Here is a 24,716-nt window from a genome sequence, read left to right as displayed (position 1 = left end):
ACTAATTATATTGACGATTCCCCATAGACATGTGGTGCCCCAAGGATCTTACCTTGTTTCCTTAATTGCCCCACAGTGACAAACGGTCTTGTAGAAAAGGTTCGTTGAATTAAAAAACGACGTATCCCCGTATTAACACTCTTATTCATGCTCCTCCGGGGTCACATATCTAAGGCCAACCATCCCAACAGCTCCTATAATGCCGCCACATCAGGGAACTACCAAATAAAATGCAAGGAAATTATATGCCTCTCAGTAGGTAATTTATTTGGGGGCCCAATTTTGTCTTTAACATTTCTAGGGTATCGCGTTTATCGCTCTCCCTCCCATCTCTTCCTCCACCCATATCCAGTCCCTTTAAGAGTTCGTACCGGAGACCTAACGGCATGCCCCTAGTTTCACCTCAATATTATTCCTACCTCCCCGCTTCGCATTCTCAGGCCTTGCCTCACAAGAACCACGATGGCACCGGATGTAACCCGAGCGTGTTGAAACAGTAGCAAAACTAGACCATAAACAACTAAATACACTAAGCACCCTGGAACAGAGAGGAGGAGCCGTCAAATGCTCGTCTTAATGCTCCAGGCTCTTTCGATTGGCTGCGGCGACGCGACGTGGCCTGTGATTGGTCACGGCGTCAAGCGCAGCGCCCACGAAGAGGAAGAGTAGGAGTCTTGCACCTTAAGAGCCCGCCTTTTCCGACAAATAAAGGTCGTAGCCGCCGAATCCACGGGCGGAGCTAAATTTATCACGATTAATGCTGTCGTAGGACCACCCAAAGTGGAGCCCCACGTAGCAAGAAGATGACCCGAAGTTGCTCGGCAGTTGGCTGCAGCACCCGGGACACCGTGCTGAGCCGGGAGCGCGGCCTCTCCTTCCACCAGTGCGTGAGAGCAGCCTCCGGCTGTCTAACTCCCAGCACGGCCTGGCGGGCAGTAGGCCAGGGTGGGGCGGGGCCGGGCTTGAGTTGCGCCGTTGACGTGACGTGGCGTGACGTGCGTAGCGTGAGGGAAAGGAACGGGGGACCTTTGAGAGTTGGTGTTTTTCCTGTCTTTCCGAGTTAGCGTGTACCTCCAAATTGCTGTTTCTTTCTCGTTGCCTACCACTTGCCTAATGGCGTTTAGCAAGGGTTTTTTGAAAGGAGTCATGCTTTTCGGTCGTCTTGCTATTTGACGTGAGGAGATGGGAAGGGTGGACAGTTTGGGAGAACTGTTGAAGGCGTTCGATTCCATTAGAGTTGTGTGGCTTACCCAGGAACAGGAGTACAGATGGATTTTCACGAATACTGCCTGTTACTACAAGTTATTTAGTAGAATTGGCTGAGCTCCACGAGGCCGGTCCTATTCTGGCTGGATCTGGTCATGGCAAGGAAGGTACATTGGCTCAAGAGTGGGGTGGATTTTCAGACCAGTCTAATTCGAACCCACGTCTATAGTCCATCCATGACATTCAAGGCACAATGCGAAGTAGAAGAGTGGGTAAAGCAAGATCCTCAAAGACAAAAAGAAACGTACTTCAAAAAGAGGTAGTCTGTTAAGGTAATAGATGTAGAGAGTTAAACCACTGACAAAGGACTTTTATGAGAAAATGAAAAATAGTTTTATCGGACAGATGATTTGAGTTGGACCTTGAACTTAGGTTGTTGAGTGGGGGTGGGAGGAAGATAGCGCTTAAATACGAATAACATGGAAAAATGTAAAGGGGTGGAGAGTGCAGATATCAGAGGAGTGGAAAAAGTATCTTGAAGACATTAAAAAAAAAATGTCAGGTTAAGGAGTTTCAACTCTGTATGGTAGGCCTTTTGTAGTCATTGTTTTGTGTTGTTTTTTAAATAGGGCTGGGTCCTCCACCTAAGCTGTTAGAATTGTATCTTGTAACCTTCCTTTTTTTCTCTGGGATTTTCCCCCATCAATTAGTTCCTGTTCATTTTAAATTGCTCCCTCTACTGATTACTTGCCTAAAGTCGATGAACATGCTCACATTACTTCCATTTTTAAACAGGCACACAAACTCTTGAGCCTATGTGCACCTCTGCACTACCCTATCACGCTTTCCCTCTATAACAAGGCTCCTCTAACAGGAACATACACCTATTTTCCTAAGTCCTATTGACTTTTCAACCTATGGTAGCCAGATCACTACTGCTCTAATGCACTGACAAAGGGTCAACAGTAATGTTGCCAAATCTAAGTGAGAACTTCTAAGTCCTTCTCTTAACCTTCTTTTTTTTTTTTTAACTTTTAATTATATCGACTGCTCTGTGAAACTCTCATCTTCATTGGCTTTATTGACACACTCTGTCCAGAGTTCTCTCCTTTTCCTCTAATTTTTTTTTTTAATTTTTTGCTGCCCTGCTTTTCCTGTGCCTTCTTAAGATTCTTTAAGCGAGGAAGAATTCATTTATTGCTTTTATTTGTTTTATATATTGAGGACCAAAGTAAGACCTACTTAATTTTAAGAAGAGAAAGTGATGCAGTTATTACAGTAGTATACTATCATTCGTCCAGGCTGATTTCTTCCCATTCATTCCATTTTCCTGATTTCTGGAAATTATTTTTCTAAAAATGCAAATTTTATACTAGTTCCCTTAAAAAAGGTTTTTAATCCTGGGGCTTTTCAAATGCCTAAAGGCAGAGTCCAAACTCCTCTGTGAAGACTTTTCTCCAATACCTGTCTTCCAACCTGAATTTAATTTCCTCTGTATTTCTGTTATTTTTTATGTGTGCTAAATTAAACACATGCCCTTATGTATGAATGGGAGGGAATAAGCTTTGTCTTCCTATGCCTAGGAAGTTGTAAGGAATGCAGAAGAAGGTAGAGACAGGAAAAGGAGTTAGAATACTATGGTGTTAATCGTAGCAACAAAGTTATATTGATCAGAAGTAAGGGTTCAGCAAAAAGGTAATATAGGTTGGAGAGAATTTGTCAACTTGCCATCGCCCAAAGGCATCATCTTCAGACTTCTTGAACATGGAGCCCTCTCCACAAAGAAATTTGAGTACATGCCCTGATAAATGTGTACTGATTTATAAATTACATACACGAAGTGATGAACTAATATGTATTATGAAACACAAAAATTAAGTGATGCGGCAAAACATTATAAAAACAAATTCTAATGTTTTCTTCAAATCTCGGTAGATGAGCGCACACTCCTCTGGTAGCCACTGACCTAAAGGATGGATCCCAAACTTCCTAGCACACACGATCTTTTGTGATCTGGCCTTTAGCCACCCCTCCAGCCCATCCATAACCAGTTCAAGCTACCTCTGTACTCTTCTTTAACCCTCTCCAGTCTACAGATTAACTTATTTTTCAATGCTTTATCAACCAGTAAGATCCTAGTAGTTATTTTATATCTGTGTTTATGCATTTGCTCGGAGTGGCCACTGTCTGCATGGCAAACTCCTGTTGATACATCAGCTCTAGCTCCAGCATTCTGTCTTCTGAAGCCTTCCCCCACATCCTCACCACCATTACCAGAATTGTGAAAGATGTTGCAAGGACACAGGCGAGGGGCTTTGGCTGAAAAGCATGAATCAAAATGATTAAAGGTGTGGAAACTGTTGTTATGAGAATACTGATACTTTGTCAAACACATAAATGGATAAATATGAGATGGGACTGGCAAGTTTAAAGAAGTGACAGTTTGATTCATTCTCCTTTTATTGGTGTAAAGAAATTAAACAACTTATTTCATAATCAAAGAAATATATGTATGATAACTTGGAAGAGTTTTTGCCTGAATTATAATGAATTCTATTTTTATACTTTTAGCTATGAAACATTTCGAACACATTAGCAGGCAAAGAATAATACATAACAAACACTGATGTACCCATCACTAGAATTAAGCAGATGTTAACATTTTGCCTTGTTTCAATTTTTTTTTTTCTTTTCTGTTAGAAGAGAATTAAGTTACCAGGTATAAAGCTTTACCCCTCAATCCTTTCTCTCTCTCCCCAGAGATGACCACTGTAGAAAGGATTTTCCTAGCCACTTTTTCAGAAAATATGATATGCAGAGAGCCCAAGGTAATTTCTGCCAATAGTGTAAAAAAGGCATAGTTAACAGGAGAGAAAACAGATTTTGCATTAGTGTAAACCAATTCATTATTGTGTATATGAAATGATGATTGGTTTGGGATTTTTCTTTTGCCACAGGTGATTTTAGAATAGGGGAACATGAATTCCAATTTCAACTACTATTTACTGGTGGCTATACTTAGTTCTGGTCTTGGTTTCATCTTCAGTAAAAGGTAACCTGTTCGTGCAGAATTTTTTAAAGACTAAAACAGTTTTAAAAACACACATAAGCACTGGGGCGCCTGGCTGGCTCAGTAGGAAAAGCATGTGGCTCTTGATCTCAGAGTCATGAGTTTGAGTCCCATGTTGGATGTAGAGATTACTTAAATAAACTTTAAAACATATACACGCCCACACACGTAAAAATAGCACAAGGTAAATGCTTTAAAAGTAGTATCAATTATTATTACCAATTTAATTTTGTCCAGAATTCAAATTAGTTATGCTTGTTAGACTACAATATTTTTCAAGCCTTTCATGGTGTGTTATGCATAGGAAATATTTAATACTTTGGGGCAAACCAACAAAGCTGTTTGGGACTGGCCTGTAATACCTACCTCAAGGGCTCCAAGTGGCCCAGGCCATTCCATGAGATAAGGGGATTGATGACTGTAGTGAGCAGGCATGCCAGTTGGGAAACCGCATCAGAGGATCAGGCTAGTAATGTAACTTGGTGGACTAGCCAACTTTTTACTCTCCTTTGCATGGTTAGAGACTACACCCCATCTGTGGAAAAGCTGCCTCACAAATGTGCCATTAGTTAAGAAAAGAATTCAGTAAAAAGACATAGATTTGCCTCACCTTTATTAGAAAAACAATTTCCTCTTGATCAAGTGGCATCATCTTCCTGGAACAATAAAATGAAAGTCTTGAAAGTGGATTGTTGTTCCTAGGAAAGAACAAACTCTGGGTAGCACTTTACCATATACAAAGTGCTTTTGAATGCATTTGTCACCTTGTGCACTCTTAACTACAACCCTGTGAGGCAGCTGAGAGATTGAGACATGTCTGTTAAAGGTAATTGAAGGTTAAGTACAGATTTTCCAATTCAGTATTCTTTCTCAAGGTGATTGAGAGAATATCTCAGAAGTATGTTTTACCATACTGCTATATTTCCCCAACAATGAGCTGAGGACATTAAAATTTTCACTAGTTTCAATTCCTAACAACCATATGCTTTAAAACCCAAGTTAAGATATACAAAATTCACACAGCTACCTATAGATCTGTCTCCAAGGTAAATCAAGGGAGAGGGTGCAGAAAGAGTAGTTTTGTGATCCACCCCCCCAACAAATTTCTAAACATAGTAATTTCGCTAGAATTAAAAAGAGAGAAACACGAGGTAATTTTTGTATTCAAGGCTATGAAAAAGTGGTGCCTTTCAAAACAAAAGAGGAAAATTGAGTATGGGAAATGTACTTACTTGTTTTCTACTGCTGAGTAACAAATTTCTTCAAAATGCAGTAGAAACATGATCTTACAAATTTCTGAGGGTAGGGATCCGGGAGTGAATTAACTGGGTGTTACAGGCTGTCTCATAAGGTAGTAGTAAAATGTTAGCCAACACTAGAATGTTCTGAACACTTGATGAGGCTGAAGGGTGCAGTTTCAGAAAGACTCATGTGGCCTTTAGCGGGGAAGCCTGTTTCTTGCCCAGTGGACATATTTCTGCAGGACTGCTTCTCACATGGCAGAGAAATTTTCCCAGAGAAAAACCATTGAATAGAGGGAGCAAGTACCTTTTATTACTTAGTCTTATTGCCCGTTGTCTCTTCTCCTTTTTTTTTTTTTTTTTTTTTTTTGTATTTCTTAGAAGCAAATCACTAACCCTAGCCCACACTCAAGGGGAAGGAAATTAGGCTCCACCCCTTGAAAGGAATAGAAGTAAAGAATTTGGGGACATAGTTTAAAAACACACATACTAAATTTGAGCAGATTCCGTTAATGTAGTCAGTGAAGACAAAATGTAGGATATTTAATATGAGAATTGCCCTCAGAAATTAAAGCAAATGAGCTCACTTAGATACTGAACTCTTGGATTCAAAAAATCAAAGAACTTTGAAATCAGATTAAGTAAGTTTAACTGGACTTGATGTTTATACGAAGCAGTTAAATAATAAATGGGTTTATGTAATAAATACTGTAGTATTACCATAATATTTTCATGTTAATGGAACTTTAATATGATTGCTGTAGATTTCCAACTGATACCATACAGCGCTCAAAATGGATCAGGGCTGTTAATCGTGTGGACCCCAGAAGCAAAAAGATTTGGATCCCAGGACCAGGTGCTATACTATGTTCCAAACATTTTCAAGAAAGTGACTTTGAGTCATATGGCATAAGAAGAAAGCTGAAAAAAGGAGCTGTGCCTTCTGTTTCTCTATACAAGGTACTTAAATCTAGGTGTAAACAAAACTAAATTCTACAGAGCCTTTAAAAACCAAGATACCTCACATTATAGCTAGAATTTACAAAGATTAAAAAAAAATCCTAAATCTTAAAATAAATCCATTAATAGATTTTAAATGTGTAGAAAACTAGGTTTTTGGTTTTTTGTTTTTAATCTATATGTAATATTAGTAATTCTGCTTTGAAGTTTTTAAGGTATATAAATGCAAATCATTTTCTAGACCCACATAAAGATTACTAAATTGATCACAAAAATTAACTAGTAGATGCCTTAGAATTCAGGCTTTTGTTTGACACAGTTTCCATAATACTTAGAAATTATGCCTTTTTCGGGCTCCTCCCAGTAATGTTGATCTTGACCAAAAATATGCTTAATTGTTAGCATTGATATAGAGAGGTATCTATGGAAAATAGAGGGCTTTCTATGAATCAGTCACCAGGATTAGTGTTACGTTCTTAGGTTTCTTTTTTTATGTTATCCTTTTACCCCTTGGCCACATTGCTGTACGCACTCCTCGCTGCACAGTCTGCAGTAGTCCTCTAGCTGTTCTCTGCTGACGCTATCCTTGCCTCTTATCCATTGGAATTTCCTTTCGATATTGTTTTCTCTCATTCCTGTATTTAGAAGAATGTCATTGGTGTCAAATCCAAACTCCTAAGCTCTAAGAGCTTCCTTTTAATTGTGCATTTCTAACTGCTCCAAATTCTCTTTTCAAACCACATGTACTAACTTCTGTATATGTGATAAATTGACTAACTTTCATGCTTTTGTAAAATGAATAATAGTTACTATTTATTAAGACCTACAGTGGTCTAGGCATTGTGCTAGGAGATTTACATAAATTATTCTATTGTGTCCTTAAAACAACTCTGTATTATTACAGTTATACAAATGAGGAGATGAGGGATTGTAGGGGTTTAGTGACAGCTAATAAATGAGGGAGCCATGATTAAACCTAGATTAGTCTCAATTCCAAAGCCCATGCTCTGTCCACTATGCCTTCCTTTTTGCACAAATAATTTTCCTGTCCCCTCCATTAAATCATGTCATTGCTGTCTTAAAACACTGCTCAAAACTCATTTCCACGAAGCCTTCCCAAATTACCACCTTTCTGTTGTTACTTAAACCATTTCAGAAACTTTCAACATCATGTTAACTTTCGACATCAGGTGACTATTTCTATATGGATGAAAAAAACCCCCAAAAAACCTTAAACCCTGTTCACATTTTCCTATAAATACATTTCAAGAAATTAGAGATTATGACCTTTTTTTAAAACAACTCTCCACATTAAAGGTGAGTCCTTTGATTTAGTGGTATTTTTATAGACCGCCTTCTGTGTGATCATTTCAAAAATAACCTTAATTTTATATTTCTGTTGTAGGTTCTTCAAGGTGTACACCTTAAAGGTAAAGCAAAACAGAAAATCCTAAAACAGCCACTTCCTGATAATTCTCAAGAGGTTGCTACTGAGGACCACAACTACAGTTTAAAGAGACCTCTGACAATTGGTGCAGAGAAACTGGCTGAGGTGCAACAGATGCTACAAGTGTCCAAAAGAAGACTGGTTTCTGTGAAAAACTACAGGATGATCAAGAAGAGAAAGGGCTTACGACTAATTGATGCACTTGTCGAAGAGAAACTACTTTCTGAAGAAACAGAGTGTCTGCTACGAGCACAGTTTTCAGGTATGATGTTCCCCTTTTCTTTTTTCTTTCTTTCTTTCTTTTTTTTTAAAGTTTCTTTTGAGAGAGAGAGCGCACACATGCACATACACATGTGTGTGGGGAAGAGGCAGAGAGAGAGGAGACACAGAATCCCAAGCAGGCTCTGTGCTGTGCTGTCAGCACAGAGCCCAGTGCTGGGCTTGAGCTCATGAACCATGAGACCATGACACCTAGAGTTAGATGCTTAACTGACTGAATCACCCATTGTTGCCCTGTGATGTTCCCTTTTCCTGAAATATCATTAAAGTATTTACTTTGCTGTTGCCTATGAAAACATGCTTTTAGCTGAGACATGAAGTCTCAGGGTAAGCAAAAAGAAGGAAAAGTAATTGCCAAAATCCTTTTATGTATTTCCAGTTTTAAAAGTAATGTACTTATTATAGGAAAGGCAAAGAAATATATAATGATAAAAGTAACACATAATCCAACTACCCAGAGGTTAGATCATATGGCTTATACCATATACTGTACTTTTCATTTTTTATAAAGCACTTACTCGCTTTACTGCAAATTCTTTTTAAACAATTTAAGTGCTTACATAATTTATCACCGAAGCGTTTTTGCAGTGGAGTCGAACCAGGTAATTTTCCAGTTCCCTTTGAGCTTGAAAATTCTTTGAGTGTCCATGTATTATTTTCTAAAATATCCTATGGAAGATATACATGTCCATTGGAAAGACTACCTACTCTTTTCTTTGTGAACCAACATATTTGAAGAGGGACAGAATTTAAGTATAGCCAACTTACTCTTTGATGAAAGCCAGCAGAGATTTTGGATTTACATCCTGGTAAAAAATAAGTATGTCTTGTTTCTAGAAAAGAGCAGGTATCTCCAAAGGAGGAGAATATTTTGTGTTTTTCCAGGAGGGGGACAGAGGTGTAATAAACAGGGATCCCCACCAGGAACAGAGGATTTTTTTTCCCCTCAAAGTAGGCAAGGTCATCTGTTCAATTTGAATAGCATCCTATTGCCGGAATTATTTCTTGTGTCTCATTTGTACCCTCAGATAAATAGTAACCAGGAAGCAAAATAAATAAATGTGCTCATAATCCAGAGACTTAATTTTATCCAGTTATTTTATCTTCTTCCCTGTTTCTCTAAAATTCTCCACTTAGGCTGCCAGTGAATAATAAAACATAGTGATTCAAGTTGAAACTTTCTTCTTCCCTCTTTTGAGTGAAACGATCCAGGATGAGCAGGATAAATTGGTCAAGAGGTCCTAAGATTGGATATTAGCCTTTGAAACAAACTCAGTTAAACTGTGATGGTATTTGTATTTGTATTTTGATGGCCACTGCTTTTTATATCCAAATGCTATGATCTGTACCTTAGAATGTTACTGTACACCTTTTTCATCACAAAGAATAAATAAATTTATTTTAACAGATTTTAAGTGGGAATTGTATAACTGGAGAGAAACAGCTGAGTACTCCACAGAAATGAAACAGTTTGCATGTACACTCTACTTGTGCAGTAGCAAAGTCTATGATTATGTAAGAAAGATTCTCAAGCTGCCTCATTCTTCCATCCTCAGGACGTAAGTGAATTACTTTTTAGATGTTAAATAAACAAGTATTTTATTATTTAATTGCATTTTATGTGTTGAAGCTATTTGTATTCAGACTCTCATTTATTAGTCCATTTGCTCTTTTTAAAAACTTCTAGTGGTATTTGCATATTATCACAACAGCAGATTTTCACCAACAAAATGAAGGTCTATAATCTGACAAATTTTTTGCATCTTCGAGACAGAGATATTCTCGGTGATAAAATTTGAATCTGAAAATATTGGGATTTCTAATATACTTCAGTAGTTTTAATATCTGACTATCCTAGAAAAATCTACAATAGTTCTAGATTGACACCATTGGTTTGAGGCTAAGCATAAAAATCTGCATTTTTGTTAGCACTGTAGTTGATGCCCAGTGTGGGTTGTTCAGGGAGGAAATTTTGGTAAATAATTTTGTAGGATTTGTGGTCAAAATACATGGGTATATTTATAATTCACTTAGTATGAAGCAAATAACTCAGTGACTTTACAGTAATGTCTTATAAAAGTAATGCTCAATATTTACTGTTTTTTATCACTGGTTTTACAGATGCCTTTTTATTTTTATTTATTTATTTATTGAGCTTAAAAATGACAGAAATATATTGTCTCACACTTCTGGAAGCTAGAAGTCCAAAATCAAGGTATTAGCAGGTTTAGTTCCTTTGGAGGGCTGTGAGCGAGGGGTCTGTTCCAGGCCTTTCTCCTTAACTTGTACTTGGTGGTATTTCTCCTTGTGTATCCTTACATCATCTTCCCTTATGTATGTGTGCTTCTGTGCCCAAATTTCCTCTTTTTATGAGGACCAGTCTTAGGATTGGGATTCACCCTAATGACCTCGTTTTAATTTGATTACCTCTGTAAAGACTGTATCTCCAAATAAGGACACTCTGAGGTACTGCGAATTAGGATTCCAATATATCTTTTTTGAGGGACACAATTCAGCCCATAACAGTCACTTTCCTGATGCATAAGCCTCCCCATTACCTACAGACTGACCAGAGGCTTGACTCCTTCCTGTGGTTTATTGAGCTTCCCGTGGTTCGGCCCCTGCTAAGCTCTGAGGCTCATCTCTGGCCTCCCTCCCTGCCCTTTAGCATTCCATGCTCCAATTGTAAGGCACTCCTTAATGGCCTCTTTTTGCCACCAGGACTTACTATTCCCTGTGCCTGAAATGCCCATTCTCTCTCTTTATTGGTCCTAGTGATTACTCCTCAGTCTTCAGGCTCAAATTAGACCTCCTTTCAGAAGCCTGGGTTGCTGTAAGTGCTCCTCTCACACACATAAGAACTGAATCATAGTTCTTTTTTTATTTTAATGTTTGTTTATTTTTTTGGGGGGGGGGGGGGAGAGAGGGATACAGAAGACCTGCACTTGATCTTAGCCAAAAGGCTGAGAAGCCATGAGAGGTACAGAGGATCTGAAGTGGGCTCTGTGCTAACTGCAGAGAATCTGATGCAAGGCTCAAACCCACGAACCATTAGATAATGATGTGAGCTGAAGTCGGATGCTTAACCAACTGAACCACCCAGGCACCCCAGACCTGAATCATAGTTCTTAAAACACTGTCTTCCCCACTGGACCATGAGCTGCCCAAGTATGAGGTGCATCTGGTTTTTTGTTACACTACCATCGAACCCCCAACTCTGCATTGTACCTGAAGCATTAAATGGTCCCTTGATAAATATTTGTAGAAAGAAAGAATGCCTGAATGGTCATTTAGCATTTTGAGTAGATGGAAGGAGGAAATGCAGTGGACCTTAAGTCGCTTTCTAAAGAGCAGTACTCCATTTAATTCAGTGCAGGTGGGACAGAGGCCAGCCAGGAGTAGCATCATCTCTCTCTCCTGGAAGGTACCTCTTGGTTTCTTATTACTTCAACTTTAAAACAGATTCAGGGGCTCTGAACTGGAGAAACTCTAAGAGAGCACATAGTCCACCATCCGCTGACCCCACCCATTTTAAAGAAGGGGGAAATTGAGGGCTGGTAGGCAGTAGTACCTTAATTATATAAGGGAACAAGAATTCCTGGCCCCCCCAAAGGTCCTTCTGGCTGGACTAAATCAAACTGACATGAAACTGATTAACAGGAGAAAATTAAATTTCATAGCTGTACATACAGGGAATCCACATAGACATGGAAATTCCAAAGACAGACAAAAGAAGTATATATGTCATTCTGAACTAAGGAGATATGGGGATAGGGGTCTGGGATTTCAGAGGAAAGGCATGCACTTCACAGGGCAATAAGTGAAGCAGATGTTTGGTAATTAGATGTTTGCCCTACCATACATTTTGTTCACTTAGATAAAATCTATCTCTGTTAATAACTCTTATTCTGGGAAACCTCCCCAGTTTAGATTATTCTGTGTGGTTAGGAAGGGATAAAAGTTTCTCTTGAGCCTGCAGGGTCTCAAATGCCTTCAACTCAAAATAATCCACATGCCAGGGTATCTGGGAGGCTCAGTCAGTTAAACATCTGACTCTTGATTTCAGCTCTGGTCATGATCTCAGGGTTCACTTTGTGGGATCAAGCCCCACTTTGGCTTAGGCTCCATGCTGACAACACAGAGCCTGCTTGGGATTCTCTCCCTCCCTCTCTCTGCCCCCCTGCTCGTGGGCTCCCTCTCTCAAATAACAAATAATCCACATGCCAGAGCAGCACATTCTGGGGATCCTGTCCTGAACCCCTTCAATTATGATATTGTTGTTTTCCATTTTGGGGAAAACATCTGTTTTATTTTCTAATGGAGATATAATTAATGTATAACACTTTATTTGTTTTGGGTGTATAACAGGTATCCAGTATTTGTATATATTACAAAAAGATCACCACACTGTCTAGTTAATATCCATTCCACGGTTAAAATTACTTTTTTCTTACAATGAGAACTTTGAAGATCTACTCTCTTAGCAACTTTCTTTTTTTATTTAAAAAATTTTTTTTAATGTTTATTTATTTTTGAGAGAGAGAGAGAGAGAGAGAGAGACCACAAGCAGGGGAGGGACAGAGAGAGAGAGAGAGAGGGAGACACAGAATCTGAAATAGGCTCCAGGCTCTGAGCTGTCAGCACAGAGCCTGATGTGGGGCTTGATCTCTGGGAATGGCAAAATCATGACTTGAGCAGAAGTCAGACGCTTAACCGACTGAGCCACCCAGGTCCCCCTCTTAGCAACTTTAAAATGCATGATACAGTATTATTAACCATAGTTACAATGCTGTATATTACATCTTCTTTTTAAAAATGATTAACTTTCCTCCACATACTATTAAAGTAATACTAATAAAAAATTTGGAAGTGAGAGAAAAGAATGGAAAATTCATTAATTGTTTATCTACATTATATGTCAACAATTATTAACATTTAGGGAATTTGCTTCCAGTCTTGTTTCTGTGCTTAGATTTGCTAGCTTTTTTTTTTTTTTTTTTTTCCTTTTACATAGTTAATGATCTTTAATAGCTGCATAGTATCAGGTAGTTGTACCCCATTTATCCGGGGCATTCTCCAACTATTGGACATTTATATTGTTTCCGTTTTTGATTGTAGTGACCAGAAATATTTGGATAGTTGTGTATAGGCTTATTCACTCTCTTCTATCATCTGATTTTACTATTTAGGCCAGATATTATTCTTATTTATAAATGTCTACTTTTTGCTAGGCAGGAGATGTTTTTATAGATACTGTGTTGATATATCCCCTTCTCTACTCAAATTTTCTCTTTACTGGTTTTAAAGCACTGCTTATGGATTTTGCCCTGTGGTTTGTGTGAGACATTTCTTCATTTCCTGTAGTTCTCCATTAACTTCTGGATTAAATAGTCTCTGGCAATTCCAGCTCACACTGATCTTTTCTCTCTTTATGTCCATTTTGTATTTTTGCTATGACGCTATCTATTTAGTATAATTTTAGTACTCAAAAAATTGTTTATTTCTTTGGGTACTTTGTCTGAAACTAAAATACCTTGTTTAATATGATAGTAATACATGCTTGTTATAAAACATTCAGACAATACGTAAGTATGTAAATACTGGAAAATGAAAAAGGTTTATAGACCTTTTCCAGACCATTCCCCTAATTCCCAAGATAACTGCTATTAGTAGTTTGGTATATATTCTCTCAGACATTAAAAAAATATATATCCACAAAATTTTGTGTTAATGTCTATCTATTACTCTCATATATTAGAAGTATCTAGATTTTATCTTGACAGTTCTGAATAGTCAAACATATTCACATTTGATTACATTTCTATTTATTTTTTTATTGAAAAAGATATATCTTTTTAACACACCTCTGCTTATGTATTACATCTATAATCATTATAGTTAATATTTATTTGGTAAATTTATTTCTTGGTCAGGAGTGGCCAGTGAGGCAGGAGGAAAACGAGGAGATGTGATGGCCTGGAAGCCAAGTGTAGAAAGTATCTCAAGGAGATAGTCCACTCTGTCCCTGCTGCTGGGAGATCAAGTAAGAGGAGGACAAAATTGACCATTGGATTTTGCAAGATGGAGGTCATTGATGACATTGACAAAAGCAGTTGCAGTGGAGTGGTAGAGAGGTAGGCCTGGCTGAAGTGGGATCAAGGGAGAGACTGGAAGCCTAAGAAGCAGAAACAATGATTAAGCACTCCTTCAAGGAGTTTTGCTACGAAGGGAGCAGAGAAATGGGTCTGTGGGTAGAAAGGAGCATAGATGAAAGGGAGGGCACCTGTTGAGAGGGCGCTTGTTCCAGCATGTTTGCATGCTTAAGGGAATGGTCTGGTAGAGAGGAGAACTGGTGATGCATAAGAAAAGGGATAACTGTGGGGGATAATATCTAACACCATTGTGGAGAGAGGTTTAGCCTTAATTAGGAGTAGGGACAATTCATTCATTTAAACAGGAAGAGGCAGAGACACAGATTCAATAGGTTAGCAGATTTAGTGGTAGGAAAATGAGTTTTTATTGGATTGCTTCTGTTTTTCTCAGTGACATAAAGATAATAGCAGAGAATTGGGGAAGCAGAGATAAGAAGTTTGAGGAGAGGGGTGCCTGGGTGGCTCAGTCGGTTAAGCATCCGACTCTTGGTTTCAGCTCAGATCATGATCTCATGGTTTCATGAGTTCAAGCCCTGCCATCAGGCTCTGTGCTAGATTCTACCTCCCTCCCTCTCTCTGTCCCTCTCCTGCTCACGCTGTCTCTCTCAAAAAATAAATTTTAAAACTTTAAAAAAACTTTGAGGAGAAAAGAGACAATTTGAATAGTTGTTTTTCCTCCTGTGATGATGGAGAAACAGTTATACGGTAAAAAATTAGATGATGACAGACCAAGCTAGACTCATATTTTTGAAAACCCTTGTTCAGTGAGACAGGTACCTGCTTCACTAATTTCAACTTGTCATATCTTTTTCTAATTATTAGCCACTATCAGTCACCTCTGTAATTTTCTTTGTGTTGATGTTGGATCTTTATCAGTTCTCTCTTGAATTCTCTATGTCTAGAACCTTCCCAGAGCTGTGCTTCTTATAATTCCAGTTCTTTGGGTCTTTAAGGTAGTTTGTGTTTACATATCTTTTGTAAGAATGTCATAACATCCTCAGCCTTCCTTATCATAACAGTGATATATATGGTATGATCTTAGTAGAATTTCTCTGTCTCTAATTTTCTATTTAGGTTTTCATTCCAATTAATAAATTAGCTCCCTCTATAGGTAAGATGATGTGAGAGATTCAAAGGTAAACAAGACCATGGGAGGAGCTAAGAGTCTTTTTTTATTGTTGTTTTTTAATGTTATTTATTTTGAAAAAGAAAAAAGAGTGCCAGTGGAGCTAATAGTCTTAAAGAAAAACACCCCTTGGCACGATGGCTCTTCAGCCTTGTATTTTTTCAGGCAGAGTTTTAAGCCACCCAACTGACTCCTTATAATCACTCTATAACTAAGCTATTGTTCAATTTAAAATATCCTCTTGGGGCGCCTGGTTGGCTCAGTTGGTTAAACATCAACTATTGATTTTGATTCAGGTCATGATCTCACAGTTGTGAGTTTGAGTCCCACTTTCGGCTCCGTGCTGCTGGTGCAGAGGCTGCTTGGGATTCTCTCCCTCCCTCCCTCTTTCCCTCTCTCTCTCAAAATAAATAAACAAGACATTAAAAAAATACCATTTAGATATCTATTTAAAAATCAAGCTCAAAGAACAAGCTTTTTTATTTTTATTTTATTTATTTATTTTTAAACGTTTATTTATTTTTGAGACAGAAAGAGACACAGCATGAGCAGGGGAGGGGCAGAGAGAGAGGGAGACACAGAATCGGAAGCAGGCTCCAGGCTCTGAGCCATCAGCCCAGAGCCCGACGCGGGGCTCAAACTCACGGACCGCGAGATCGTGACCTGAGCCGAAGTCGGCCGCTTAACCGACTGAGCCACCCAGGCGCCCCAGAACAAGCTTTTTTATTTCAACGTTTTTTTTTTTTTATTTTTTTTTATTTTTGGGACAGAGAGAGACAGAGCATGAACGGGGGAGGGGCAGAGAGAGAGGGAGACACAGAATCAGAAACAGGCTCCAGGCTCCGAGCCATCAGCCCAGAGCCTGACGCGGGGCTCGAACTCACGGACCGCGAGATCGTGACCTGGCTGAAGTCGGACGCTTAACCGACTGCGCCACCCAGGCGCCCCCAGAACAAGCTTTTTTAAAAAGCCTATTTAAAATAAAAACTTTTACAGGGTGCCTGGGTGGCTAAGTTGGTTAAGCGTCCGACTTCAGCTCAGGTCACGATCTCACAGTCTGTGGGTTCGAGCCCCACGTCAGGCTCTGTGCTGACAGCTCGGAGCCTGGAGCCTGCTACAGATTCTGTGTCTCCCTCTCTCTCTGCCCCTTCCCCGCTCATGCTCTCTCTCTCTGTCTCAAAAATAAATAAAAACATTAAAAAACTTTTTTTTTTTTAAATAAAAACTTTTACATAGAGGCATTAAGTAGTTTCATAATATACTGACTCCATGTGCAGCACAGCATCTTTGGTGTTCATTTGAGAGTCAATCCTAATGCAAGAAAAAAATTTAAACAATTAAAATTTGGAGACCCATTTGCAAAGGACATTCAATATACTACTGGGCTGTAGCACCCTGGTGGGTAACCACTGTCCTGTTTTCTCATTATCTTACTGTTTCATCCTATTTTAAAATATAAGCAACTGATTAATACATTTGTCTCTTAAATAGGTTATAAGCAGCTTAAAATTGATGTCTTTTGCATCCTGTAAGTGTGTTTTTCAAACCCATTAGTGCATCTTGAAATCAATTCAGTGGGTCATAATTGGCATTATACACACACATATGTTACATATATGTGTGCATGGCACGTAATGAGGGTAAATTTCATTTATGGAACTTTTAGTTTGCGGCAAAGTATGTGGAAAGCCCTGTCCTGAAATACTTAGGGCGAGGTACATTAAAATCTCAATTAGAGGCCTGCTGTCCAGGAAGAAACCTTGGCAGTCTGGAATATAGCCCCCAAGTCAGAAATATGACATTCCAAAAAGTCATTTGAGTTACAGAAGTAAACTTTAGCTAAGATGAACACGTCAGTCTCTACTAGAGAATCCAATTTGTCTTATTTTAGATAGTTCTTAAACTTGGCTATTGTCTCTCCTGACCCTACAGCAAATTAGAGGTAAATTAGAACTGAGTGAAAAGGATTCTGAAGACAGCCACTAACAGTAATTGGAAAGCATAACCAGTATGGAAAGGTCAGAGACACTGCAAAAGAACTCCTAAGGTAGTAGTGTAGGTACTTTGTGCAGGGCAGACAGATGCAGATGCCTTCATTGTTCCTTGAGGGCACAATTTGAGGTCGCAAGGAGCAGTGAGAAAAGCACTGTCAGGACACCGGGAAAGCTGGGCTTCACACTTGTATGCAGCTAGCAGCACAGCAAGGACTGTGTGGCTTCAGTTCTGCCTCTGTCCCCGTTTCCCAATCTCTAAAATGAGGTAGATGTGCTAGATGTTCTCAAAGTTTCCTTCCCCTTCAACCGTTTTCTCATTTCATTGAATTTACAGGTAAGACTGGTTTATGATCTAAACACGACAGTTACAACAAACCGGGTAATTGTTTTGTATATATCTTAAGTAGATGAGCAATGGTGTATTGAAATACTTACTCTGTGTCTAAGCTTCTCTGTTATCTTAGTATTTTATGGTAACTATTTGAATAGATGCTTGAAAATGTCCATAGAATTTGGCTACTTATATTTGGCTGTGTTTCTATAGGGATCTGAAGCAACTTAGCAGCAGTTAAGGTATTTTTTCCTTTTTTTTTTTTAATTTCTTCATTTGAGTTTTTATATATATATATATATATATATATATATATATATATATATATATTTTTTTTTTTTTTTTTTTTTTTTTATATTTCCCAGATGGTTATCCAAATGCAAACCCAGTCCAGGCTTCAACAGCAACATTTTTTCTTTTCTTCAGCGAAGAGTAGAGAACGGAGACCAGCTCTACCAGTATTGTTCACTGATAATAAAAGGCGTATCTCTCAAGCAACAACTTCAGTGGGACCCCAGCAGTCACCATTTGCAAGGGTTTATGGACTTTGGCCTCGGCATACTTGATGCTGATGAAACGCCTCTTGCGTCCGAAACTATTTTGTTAATGGCCGTGGGTATTTCTGGTCACTGGAGAACACCTCTTGGTTATTTTTTTGTTAACAGGGCATCTGGATATTTGCAGGCTCAGCTGCTTCGTCTTACCATTGGCAAACTAAGTGACATAGGGATCACGGTTTTGGCCGTCACCTCTGATGCTACAGCTCACAGCGTTCAGATGGCAAAAGCGTTGGGAATACATATTGACGGAGACAACATGAAGTGTACATTTCAGCATCCCTCATCTTCTAGTCAACAGATTGCATACTTCTTTGATTCTTGCCACTTGCTCAGATTAATAAGAAATGCATTTCAGAATTTTCAAAGCATTCAGTTTATTAATGGCACAGCACATTGGCAGCACCTTGTGGACTTAGTAGCCCTGGGGGACCAGGAATTAGCAAACATAGAAAGACTCCCAAGAAAACTTGCAAATTTGAAAAACCACGTGCTGAAGACGAACTGTGCTGCCCAACTGTTCAGTGAGAGTGTGGCCAGCGCGTTGGAGTGCTTGCTATCGTTAGGCCTGCCTCCTTTTCAAAACTGTATTGGTACCGTCCATTTTTTACGCTTAATTAACAACCTGTTTGACATTTTTAATAGTAGGAACTGTTATGGAAAGGGACTTAAAGGACCTCTACTGCCTGAAACTTATAGTAAAATTAATCGCGTGTTAATTGAAGCCAAGACAATCTTTGTTACATTATCTGACGCTAGCAATAATCAAATAATTAAAGGTAAGCGAAAACTAGGATTCCTGGGATTTTTGCTTAATGCTGAGAGCCTAAAATGGCTCTATCAGAATTACGTTTTCCCAAAGGTCATGCCTTTTCCGTACCTTCTGACTTATAAATTCAGTCAAGATCATCTGGAATTATTTCTCAAGACGCTTAGACAGGTATTAGTAACCGGTTCTAACCCTACCTGTATGGCATTCCAGAAAGCTTACCATAAGTTGGAGACCAGATACAGATCACAAGACGAAGCCTTTCTAAGTGAAGTAAGCATCCTTGACATTTCAGTTGCTCGAAGGACAGACTTGGCCCTTTGGACCGTTCAGCGTCAGTATGGCGTCAGCGTCATAAAGACTCTTTTTCACAAAGAGGATATTTGCCGAGACTGGTCTAATTGTTCGCTAAGTGAGGCGTTACTAGATCTGTCAGATCACAGGCAAAAACTCATCTGTTGTGCCAGTTATGTTGCAAATAAGTTATCAGCTCTTTTAACTTGTGAGGAGTGCATCAGTGCACTGTATGCATCAGATCTCAAGGTTGCTAAAATTGGGTCACTGTTGTGTGTTAAAAAGAAGAATGGTTTACATTTCCCTTCACAAAGTCTTTGTCAAGTCATAAATATTTGTGAGCGAGTTGTAAGAACCCATTCAAGAATGACAGTCTATGAACTACTTCCTAAACAGAGAGAATTGTATCTTCAGCAGAAAATATTATGTGAGCTTTCTGGGCATATTTATCTTTTTGTAGATTTAGATGAGCATCTCTTTGACGGAGAAGTGTGTGCCATCAATCACTTTGTAAAGTTACTAAAGGATATAATAATCTGTTTCTTAAAGATCAGAGGTAAAGATGCAGCTCAGTACCCTTTAAAACACCATTCAGAAAGAATTGAAATGAAAACTTTGCCAAGAATACACTGGTCATCATTACAGGATTACAGATGTTCAAGTTTTGCTAATACCAATAAATGCAGTCATTTGTTAAGTAATGATGGATATCCATTCAAATGAGGGACCTAAAATATATTAAAATTTTCATGAAAAATTATTGGTCAACATTTAAAGTTCAACCTACCATATTTTATAAATTGACCATTCTGCACAGTTGACAAGTTTGTAATACTAGGATTTCTAATTATGCGTATTATAAAATCTGCTTGTACTTGGTATGGTTTGCAACATTTCAGTTACTCGGAATGTAGAACGCAGTTAAGTCAGTAGGAACAGACCAGCCAACAGATGCTGCCTTTGAATATACTACTATAAGACTGAGTAGTATGACTGGACATACTTTTTAACTTGTTCAGTCTACTTTAAAACAAGAGAGAATAACAACAACTAAGAGTCATTAAAACATTGACTTCTTTTATAAATAGACTACATTCCCTAAAAGAGCTTTGGTTTACAGCTCTTAAGAATGTTGACAGGAAAAAAAAAAAAAAAAGAAAAAGGAATATAAAACCTTGGATGTAATTTTTACTTACATGTGAAAATCTAGATGTGGTTTGAAAATTAGGCTGAGTTAAAATATCAAATACCACAAAATCCCTTTGCCAGGGTACCCTAAAATGGAAATACTTAGGCTTTATCGGGCAGAAGGTAAGCACATGAGCCATGAGATGGTTCCGTGTGCTGCAACGAAGTTGGGGAATGTAGTCTGAGAAGTAAATAGGAGATGTCATTTTCACAATCCATTGTCCTTGGACTTCAAAATACTACTTTTGAATAATAGAGTGGATACTTACTTGACTCCACTGGAAGAGCCCGATGCTCATCAGAGAATGAGGAGAAGCCTTATTTCAAGCTCTTCTGAAGTGTCGTGTTTTGCAGGGAGGCTGAAATATATTTTCAGTGTTGAATGAATAAAGGGACTTCACACCATCCAATTAATAAATTAGAAAAAGATGGGCAGTTGAGACAGTGGTTATGAAAATATTTGTCTTAATTATATGATTAGTTTTTTCAGAAATTTAGGAGAAGCTTAAATGATCTGAAGATGGAAACATACCTAAGGACAATTTTCTCTATTCTGTCACACCCAGACTTGAAAAGATGAGTAGAAAAATGTAGGTATATGTTGTACTTTCACATATGAGGAGTGTTTTAAATGGATAAAAGAAGAAACAAGCGCATGATTCCCCTATGTGTGTAAAACATCTACTCTTTGTATGTGAATAGTCATGAAGTATAATTAATATGAAAACTTAAAATTGCAAAAGATTAATGACTAGGCAAAACTTGAGTTTTATTAACTGAAATTCTCCTTAAATTATATATTTTGATATATTTGTTTTGTTCTACCTCAAACAAAGGTTTAAGTTTGGAGATGTAACCAGAGTTGTACTAAATTTTATGTAAGAGCTATCGCTGAGAAGTCTCAATAGTGTGGGTTGTATTTGCAATAGAATTTTAGATACACCAGGATGAATCTTATTTAAAAGAATCCTACTTGCAAATCACCACCTTTAACTTATTGCTTATATAAATCCAAGTTTTGTCCAGATCTTTACTTAAAACTAGGTTTATGTCTGTAGGTGTCTCATGTTCTTTGCTGTTGCATTTTACTAATGTACTAGTATATTCTGTAGTTTAGTGTTTTGCACTATTTCTTTGAGTGCTGGATAAATTGGACAAATATTCACAACAGGAATATTTCCTTTACTGCCTTTTTAAAATTTTTTTAACGTTTTTATTCATTTTTGAGAGACAGAGTGTGAGCAGGGAGGGGCAGAGGGAGGGAGGGAGACACAGAATCCAAAGTAGGCTCCAGGCTCTGAGCTGTCAGCACAGAGCCCGACGCAGGGCCTGAACCCATGAACTGTAAGATCGTGACCTGAGCTGAAGTCCGACCCTTAACTGACTGAACCACCCAGGCACCTCTCCTTCACTGCCTTTAACAGTTAATTGCTCTTGCCTTAGTGAAAGTATTTCAAGTCTGATACCAAGTTTACTTAACATGATATGCTTTATGGCAAATTTTTAAAATAAATTATTCATATTTGATGAGGGTAATTTACTTTATAATTTCCACTTAGCACCTTTGTCCTTTTTTCGTCAGAGAAAAACATTCTCTTTAGAAATTTATCCTTCCTACATTTCAACACATAGAGCAGGAACAACTGGATATCCACATGCAAAAGTATTAACTCTAAATGGGTCAAAGACCTAAATGTAATAGGTAAAAATATAAAACTCTTAGAAGAGAGCAAATCTTTGAGACTTAGATCAGGCAATAGTTTCTTAAATATCACACCAAAAACAACAACAAAATATAAATTGGACTTCACCAAAAAAACTACAAAAAAACTTTTACTTCGGAGGACACTGTCAAGAGACAACCCACAGAATGGGAGAAAATTTTTACTACTCACACATCTGATAAAGGACTTGTATCTAGGATATACAAAGAACTCCTATAACTCAATAATGAAGGACAAATAACCCAGTTTGAAAAATGGGTAAAGAATGTAAATAGACACTCTTCAGAGGAGATAATACAAATGGCCTATAAAAACATGAATATGTGCCCAACATCATAAACCATCTGGGAAATGCAAATCAAAACCACACTGAGGTATCACTTTACACCCACTAGGATGGTTATAGTAAGAAAGTTAATAGCAAGTGTTGACAAGAATGTGGAGAAATTGAAACCCTCTTACACTGTTGGTGGGAATGCAGATGCTTTGGAAAACAGCTTGGCAGCTCTTCAAAAGGTTGAACAGAGTTACCATATCACCTAGCAGTTCTACTGACAGGCATATATAGAATATACCCAAGAGAAGTAAAAACATGTCCATGTAAAAATTTGTACACAAATTTCATATTATTATAGCTACAAAGTGAAAAAACCTAAATGTCCAACTGATGGATAAATAAAAATATGTTGTATCCATCCAATGGGTAACATAGTAAGTATATATTATGCTTAATGACAAACTGCCAGAACTCTTTTTGTGAAATAACTTCACCACTCTGCATTCCAATCAGGAAATGTATGAAACTTCCAGTTCCTCTCCTTTCTTCCCAGTACTTGGTATGGCCAGGGTTTAGTTTTGAATTAGCCATTCTAATAGGTGTGCAGTAATATTTCACTGTGGCTTTCATTTCCATTTTCCTAATGGCTAATGATGCTGAGCATCTTTTCATAGGATTATTTGCCATCCACATAATCTTAGGTGAAAGGTCTGTTGAAGTCTTTTGCCCCTCTTTTGGAAGGTTGGTTTTTTTTATTGAGTGTTAATTATATATTCTGGATAGAAGTGCATTATCTAATGTGTTTTGCAAATATTTTCTGCCAGTCTGTGGCTTTTCTTACTGTGTTTTGAAGAGCAGACATTAATTTTGAAAAATGCATTTTATCAGTTTTTATCTTCTAGGGATACTTCTTAGTTTCATATCTAAGAAAACGTTGCCTAACCCAAAGCCACAGATTTTTCTTCTCATGTTATCTTCTAGGTATTTGGTCGCTTTAGGGTTTTCATTTTTAGGTTATGATCCATTTTCAGTTCATTCTGGTCTTTGGTAGAAGTTGAGATTCATATTTTATATATGGATATCCCAGCAGTGTTTGTTAAAAAGATTATTGTTCCCCGAATTACCTTTGAGCCTTTGTAAGAAATTGACCACATATATATGGGTCTACTTCTGGGCTCTGTTCTGTTCTATTGATCCATTGGTCTAACATTTCACCAGTACCACAAGTGACCTGATGAGCCTTATATGAGCCTTGAAGTCAAGTAGGAGTTTCACCTTTGTTCGTTATTCAGAAATGTTTGGCTGTTCTAATTGTACCTTTCTCTATATATTGTTTAATCAGCTTGTTGATTTTTTACAAAGATTCCTGCTGGGATTTTGGCTGGAGCTTTGGCAAATCTAAAGATCAATTTGGAGAGAAGTGATATCTTCATAGTATCGAATGTTCCAATTCACAAACATGGTAGATCTCTCCTTTTTTAAGGTCTTCTCTGATTTTATCAATGTTTTCTACACTTCACCTACAGATCTTGTATATATCTGTTACATTTCACATTTTGTGGTGCTATGCTAATTGTAAAAATTTGTTTCTAAATGTTCGTTGCTACTATGTAAAAATACAATTTTACATATTGACTTTGCTTAAACTCACTTTTTCTAGCTTTTTTTTTTTTCTTTAAAGATTACTGACTTTTGTATATAGGCAGTCACATTGACCAGTAGATACTGTCTTATTTCCTATCTGTGCTCCCCTGCTTACTATACAGTGACCTCCAATACAATGTTGTAGGAGTGCCTTGTTCCTAGTCTAGCAGGGGAAACATTCAGTCTTCACCATTCATTTGATATTAGCTGTAGGCTTTTTAGTAAATGGTCTTTTCAGGTTGAGAATCCTTTCTCTTCCTGGTGTGCTGAAGAGTTTGTGTGTGTGTGTGTGTGTGTGTGTGTGTGTGTGTGTGTGCGCGCGCACATTTCACTCATAAGTGGGTCTTGAGGGGCGCCTGGGTGGCGTAGTCGGTTAAGCGTCCGACTTCAGCCAGGTCACGATCTCGCGGTCCGTGAGTTCGAGCCCCGCGTCAGGCTCTGGGCTGATGGCTCGGAG

General features: G+C 38.1%; 2 protein-coding genes across 3 annotated transcripts in view; one reads left to right on the top strand and one right to left on the bottom strand.

Annotated features, from left to right (window-relative positions):
- Positions 1–24,716, bottom strand: part of LOC131507383 (placenta-specific gene 8 protein) — a 196,861-nt gene that overhangs the window by 13,654 nt on the left and 158,491 nt on the right. The gene's annotated exons all lie outside the window — the stretch shown is intronic.
- On the top strand, positions 666–24,265 carry THAP9 (THAP domain containing 9). 2 transcript variants are annotated; one of them, XM_058722077.1, is made up of 5 exons: positions 666–883; positions 6,282–6,477; positions 7,883–8,186; positions 9,612–9,762; positions 18,172–24,265. In XM_058722077.1, the coding sequence occupies exons 1-5, from the start codon at positions 804–806 to the stop codon at positions 20,147–20,149; spliced, it is 2,709 nt and encodes a 902-aa protein (XP_058578060.1). In that variant the 5' UTR covers positions 666–803; the 3' UTR covers positions 20,150–24,265. The 2 variants fall into 2 exon arrangements, with proteins under 2 accessions (XP_058578060.1, XP_058578061.1); XM_058722078.1 differs by lacking the exon at positions 6,282–6,477 and having other exon boundaries at positions 669–883.

The sequence above is a fragment of the Neofelis nebulosa genome, chromosome 3 (assembly GCF_028018385.1).
Source record: "Neofelis nebulosa isolate mNeoNeb1 chromosome 3, mNeoNeb1.pri, whole genome shotgun sequence".
NCBI lineage: Eukaryota > Metazoa > Chordata > Mammalia > Carnivora > Felidae > Neofelis > Neofelis nebulosa.
This window is presented reverse-complemented; position numbering and strand designations above follow the sequence as displayed.